Raw genomic sequence first — 6,118 nt, 5'->3', positions numbered from 1 at the left:
CTGGTGCTGCCTGCACCCAGGAGCCAGGATCAGAAACGCCTTGAGATTCAATAATAAACAGTCAACAAGAATCACTGCTGCTCCACCAAAAAAAAAAAAAAAAACAGCTTAGCAGTATTCGGCAATGGGTGAGATGATTAAAGATTAACCCCCCTGCCTCCTGCCTCCACCCCTCTGGGAGTATAGGCCTTGAGGCTCAGCAAATCCTTTCAGAGAAATATCTGAATTAAAAGACAACAGGTAGGGGACGCAGTGAAGGCAGAGGGAGGCAGGAGGGCCAATAGCCTGGGACAAGGGAATCGGTACAATCTGGCCCGTGTTTGCCGAGGATAATGCGCCTTTCCAAAGCCCTCATAGACATGGAGATGGCAGATTATAGCGCAGCGCTGGACCCGGCGTACACCACCCTGGAGTTTGAGAACATGCAGGTGCTGGCTATGGGCAATGGTAAGTCCCCTCTGTCTTCTCCCCTCTGCTGTGGTGGGATGAGCTGGGGGCTGCAGGAAGAGAAGTCCCTGGGGTGGCCACAAAAATGCTCCGAGGGAGGGCAGGAGTGTCAGATGGGGAGCTCCCAGCAGTTCACTGGAAGGTTTCTGCTTCTCCCGGGCGAAAGTAGAGGGGGGAGAGCAGAGCTGTGTCTGGTACAGGTGGGATGGTGTCCTGCAGCCCAGAGCCCTTGGGAGCAGGCACATACCAGGAGCTGGGTGGAATGAGAGGTCCCCACCAGACATTCAGCCCAAGGAACGGGGCTAGGGCTGAACATGGTGAGGGTCTCCCACACCCCAGCCAAAAGTTTCCGAGTGAAGTGCTGTTGATGGTTTGCCAGACAGAAAACTGACCCTGTGTCTCCAGAGTCAAGAGCCAGTCCTGCTCCAGCAGGAGCTGGAGTTAGGTTTTCTTGGAGCAGAAAGGCATTTAGCACCCGGTAAGGGTGAAAATCACTATGAGAAGTGATTTAGGCACTGCCGCTGCAGCTGCTGTGAGGCCACAGCCCTTCCCCGGTGCAGTGCTGGGATGTGGGGTGGCATCCCCTTTCCTGGCTCAGCCCCCAGTAGGAAGGACAAGGAGACCTTGAGAGGACAGACAAATGTTCCCATCCCTTCAGGAGGGTAGGATCACACCTAACCCTCCAGAATTCACAACGCTGGCCCACCCATTTGGGGACCAAAGAGTCTTGGTGATTAAATGCTCAGAGATAACAAGAGATTCCTCTCCAAGTCCCCCCTAAAGTCTCTCTAAATACGAGGTTAATGACTAAACAGAGCCACAGAAAGTGGCCCTCCGAGCCCTTTCCTCCCATGTGTTGTGTCACTGGGGCTGCTGGACACCAATGTCCCAGAAGGGCTGTGCTGGTGGTGTGGACTCTTCCATCACAGCCTGTGTGGGTCTTCCCTGGGTTATGGCTTTGCTCTGTCATGGATGTAACACTGTGGTGCCAAAGTGGCTCTGCTGTGCAGTAACCCCTGCCACGCTGGGTCCCAGCCCCTTCTCCACTCATGGGGGCTGGTTCTACCCATTCAGGTGCCTTGGGGCCAAAAGTTGCCCCCTTTGGCTCTGCTGATACCCATCTGGACACTCTGGGACAAGCCCAGACCTTTCTCCCTCTCCATGCCCCTCTCCCACCCAGCAAGCATCACAGGGGCTGTGATTTGCCCCCCCAGACCCAGGGCTCCATGGGGCAGGGGGACAGGATAATCTCCTGTGACAAGATCCAGTGTGCTGTGGTACTCCAGGGGTGGGTGAGTCAGCTGGGGCAGGCAGCACCAGCTCCTCTCCTCTTCTCCTGGGCCCAGCTCCAGGCCAGGGACAGGCTTTGCTTCCAGGGCTGTTTCGGCACTGTAGCAGCGCGTGTGCAGGACACACCTCCTGCCGACCTCCACCTGCAGAACCTGGGCCTCTTTTTCTGGCCAAGGACCACATCAGAGCCCAGCCACTGCCCTGAACAGCTCTGCAGCTCCAGCCCCGGGGCAGCTGCTCAGCAGGGACCAAGTTTGCCTCTCACAGGCAAAATGTGTGTTCAGACAGGCTCAGGGACCTCTTGAGCAGCTCCTGTCCCAACACAAGGCTCACCTGTGAGGTCTCAAAGACAGATTTTTTTCTTTCCTCCATTTACCTTAACCCCAACCACTCCATTGCAGCAGCGAGAGCCCACATTTTTGGCACATATTTGGCAAAATAAACTTAATTGGAAAATTATCCATTAGGCAATATTTTCATTGTTGTTGACTATTAGACTGAGATGTTGCAATTTCTTTGATAAGAGTGCCAGTTTTTCCTGTTCTGTGTTCATCTGATTACAGCATGATAGATTGCTAAAAAGGGATTTATCTGGGCTGTCACAGAGACACAAGTAATGGGATTACAGGCAGATCAGCTCTTCTTCTCGCATCTAAGTCCTATGTTTAGCTGAAACTGGGAATTTGACTTTCCTTCTGGAGTGGCCTGCATCCAGCTGAGCCCTCAGGATATGTATGGAAGAAGGATGTTTTCAGAGGCAAGCTGCTCACAGGGACAAGAGACAGCCAGGATGGCCTTGGGAGAGCTCAGGGCTTTGGGAGTGGAGACAGGAGCTTAGCACTGGTATTGCTGTAGCTGCGTGACAGGGTGTGCCAGGCAAGGACACAGAGAGGAAGCAAACTGACTCAGAAAGAAATACAGGAGGGACACGAGGAGCTGGAAAGACAGAAAGGCAGGGAAGTGAAAGATGCTGCCAGAGGTAGGGAAGGCTCAAGAATTCCTGTGCTCGCTCACTGCTGGTTCTGTGCCAGTTGCTCCTGCTGAGGGGTGGCATGAGCAGGATGGGCAGCACCTGCTGAAATACTGATTTCTCTACAAAATAGAAGCTAAAAATGCAGCTCTGCCCCTGCCAGACTTGCCTTGGCCTCCCCAGCACCCACAGTTGGGGAGCCCAGCTGGGACCAGCCTTTCTGCTGGGTGCCGTGGGAGCAGTGGCTCCTCCAGGGTGAGCTTTAACTGAGTCCCTACCAAACCCAGAAATCAGAGGCCAATAGACTCAAGCATTAAAAATCCCAGCAGGTTTCTATGGCTTTGTAGATCCTGGGTATGATTTGTGACTGGCGTTTCCACTGAGGAAGGGGGATGTGCTGATACAGAAAAATGTACATGGGAGGGGACAATTAGATCAACTGAATTAAGGGCTGATCCCTTCAGCCTTGAGGTTTGTTTGGCTTGCTGGAGGGGTTTAGAGTAGCCCTTGTATGGTTTTCAGCCTTTCAGATGTCCTTTCCTCTAGAGGCTGCTGCAATTCCTCATCCTCCAAAAAAAAGCCCTGCAAGTCCCAGTCTCCCTGGGTCTGTAAGGACCACAAGACAAATCGATGTCCACTGTGATCCTACCAGACTGCAAGATACCCAGCCTACAGCCTCCTCCATGCTAGAGCGCCACCTTTTCTTTCTTTAATCAGTCCTTCCTTGTATGGGTAGCCTTTGCCCACATGAGTTTTCCAGCTGAAGTCATTTGAGGTTGTTATTTACCTAAAGTCTTGTTCTCCCAAAGAAGGGCTGTGCAGGTTGGAGCTCTATGCTTGCAGAAGGGAATGGTCATCTCATCTGCTCAGGGCTGTCCTGGGCTCTTTCAGTGCTATAACACAAACATCTCCCTAACAAATCAGCTGCTCACCCTGAGCTGTAATACCTCAGCTTTAACTCTGCATCAGCTTTTTCTCTGGCCACACTACTGCAGCCCAAAGTGTCTGCAAATCCCTGAGGAATTTTGGCTCTGCCCTGTGTCTCCTGCAAATGGGCTTCCACTTTATCTGAAGGCATTGCTGCAGCCAGGCCTTTGGGAAGAGGGGTCTCACCATGCAATACAGGAGGTTTTAGTGCACTCAAAATGCAATTACTTAAGCACTCAGAGCACCCACTTCTCCTTACACACCCCTCTGACTGGCCACACAGCCAGGCTGCAGCTGCCTGGTTTCTCCAAAAATCTCTCACTGGTAGCTGAGTTAGGAAATGTTGGCTGGCTGTCTCACTGTCTCCTTCTTGCTGTGTCCTTCCCCAATCAGACACGTCTCCATCAGAAGCAGCCAACCTCAACTCTTCCAGCAGCATCGGGGTGAGCGCGCTGTGCGCCATTTGTGGGGACCGCGCCACGGGGAAGCACTATGGGGCTTCCAGCTGCGATGGCTGCAAAGGCTTCTTCAGGAGGAGCGTCCGGAAGAACCACATGTACTCCTGCAGGTAAGGACAGAGGGCACAGACACCTGTGGCTCCGACAGAAGAGCCCCTCACAGCTCAATGGCAAAGCCCTCAAAGTGCCGCAGCATGGCCTTCCATCCTCCCTGCATCCTCCTGCACTCTTCCTGACCTCAGCCCTCACCTGGGAGGGGTCAGTGACCACTCTGACTTTGGGACTGCCCTCCACTGATCACTGGGTAAAGACCCTGAGAGGTCTTGCCCCATACTTTAGGGGCCAAGCACATGTTCTTGCAAATGGGTATGGCCAGCCATGGACATGGCCAGCAAGCAGCAGGGGAGAAGCCCTGTTTCAGGGACTTAGCACCTCACTACTCAGTGCTCTGAGTGCAGCACAAACCTTGCCCACTCCCTGGGGACAATCCTTCTCCATCATGAGATGGAAGTGTGCCTGGAATCCAGCTAAAATGCTGTCACTGCCTGTTACATGATGCAAGAACATCTGAGGAGCACCATGAGGGGCAGCATAATGTGCACTCTTCTGAGGATGAGGCACTCGTGTTGCTCCTGAAGCTCATGCACTGCACCTCGTGCCATTGGTGGTAGCCCATGGCTCTCCTGTGCCATCAGCCCCTGTGGCCTGCTTGCTGCTGGCTTTGAGCAGCCCAGACGTAGAGAGTCACAGAGGAAAATGAAGAATCCTCAGTACACAGTGTCTAAATCCCATGGGCTTTTTGAGTCAGTTACTCCTGATGGCCTGACAGCCACTTGGAGAGCATGAAGAGCAACATGACTCTAAAATCTGAGTGACGGAAGGAAGCTTGAGGTTTATGAGTGCCTGTGAAGCACATCATCATTTGCACCCCAGGGTTATTTAAGCTGGCTGCACAGGGAGCCCCCTCACCACAACTCCATCAGAAAAGCCAAGGTGCCCAGTTTTTGGAGGCTGAGGCTTTTATATGCACTACAGAAATATTTTAAAAGCTGCTTTCAGGCATCCATTTGGGAAAACCACAGCTTTGGGGATTTAAAAAGCACAGCAGAAGGAAGCCTTTTCAAAAGCTACAGAATCGAGCATGGCTGGGAGCCCTTTTCCAGCTCTGTACTCCTTTGTCTTTACTCTGCAAGCTGGATCATCCTGCTGTAAATTAGAGCAAATTTGCAAGTGAAATTCATGCTGCAAGTGGCCACCAGGCTCATGAATCACACACATGGGAGATCAGTGTTTTCCTCGCCATGTGCAGAGGATTTGGTGACACAAGCTTGGAGGGAAGGAGCTGGCTGCTTCCCAAGTCCTCTCTGAAGTGCAAGTGGCAGCAGAGCAGTTTGCACCCCAGCGATGCTTTCCAGAGGTCAGAGCCAACCTGTGAGAATCCCAGACACTGCCCTGGAGAGATGCGGGGACTTAAAATGACTTCTTAACCTCACAATTTGGCTACTACAACCTTCTACCTCTTCTTTAGATCCCAGTAGATTGGAGGATGAATGTCTTTATTCTGAATTTAATTTACAACAGCAGCTTCCAAGTTGGTTCTGACCCTCCTAGATGACACTTTTAACTTTCCTGGGGCTTGTTAGTCCTCCACAGACATCCTAGCCCTATTGGTTACTGAGTAAGACCAGCAGCCTGGGCTCCTGCATGTGACTCAGCTCTAGTCTGTCCTTATTGAACATCCAGAGGTAGAGGGGAGGGCTGAGGTGTTCAGTGCAAAAAAGAAACCACAGGCTAAAGCAAGAGTGGAAAAATCACAGACTGGGGCTCCTTTCTCAGGATGAGCCTCTGGGAACCTGCTTTGAGCATGTCTTGGAGCTCAGGGCTCTGTCTTGTCCTGCCTTCAGGCTCAGTCTTGCTGTTCCTCACACCTTTCTTTTTTCCCAGGTTTAACAGGCAGTGTGTGGTAGACAAAGACAAAAGAAACCAGTGCCGGTATTGCAGGCTTAAGAAGTGCTTCCGAGCAGGA

At 52.2% G+C, this 6,118-nt stretch overlaps 1 protein-coding gene across 1 annotated transcript in view; it reads left to right on the top strand.

Annotated features, from left to right (window-relative positions):
• Positions 1-232: 232 nt before the first annotated feature.
• Positions 233-6,118, top strand: part of HNF4A (hepatocyte nuclear factor 4 alpha) — an 18,518-nt gene continuing 12,632 nt past the window's right edge. Inside the window, exons 1-3 of the mRNA XM_008633832.2 lie at positions 233-447; positions 4,028-4,202; positions 6,037-6,112. Of these exons, the coding sequence (XP_008632054.1) occupies positions 333-447; positions 4,028-4,202; positions 6,037-6,112 (366 nt within the window). The 5' untranslated portion in view covers positions 233-332. The remainder of the gene's footprint in view (positions 448-4,027; positions 4,203-6,036; positions 6,113-6,118) is intronic.

Source organism: Corvus brachyrhynchos, unplaced genomic scaffold (assembly GCF_000691975.1).
Source record: "Corvus brachyrhynchos isolate BGI_N302 unplaced genomic scaffold, ASM69197v1 scaffold10, whole genome shotgun sequence".
Taxonomy (NCBI): Eukaryota; Metazoa; Chordata; class Aves; order Passeriformes; family Corvidae; genus Corvus; species Corvus brachyrhynchos.
Note: the sequence above shows the minus strand (reverse complement) of the source record. Positions and strands in the feature narration are given on the sequence as shown.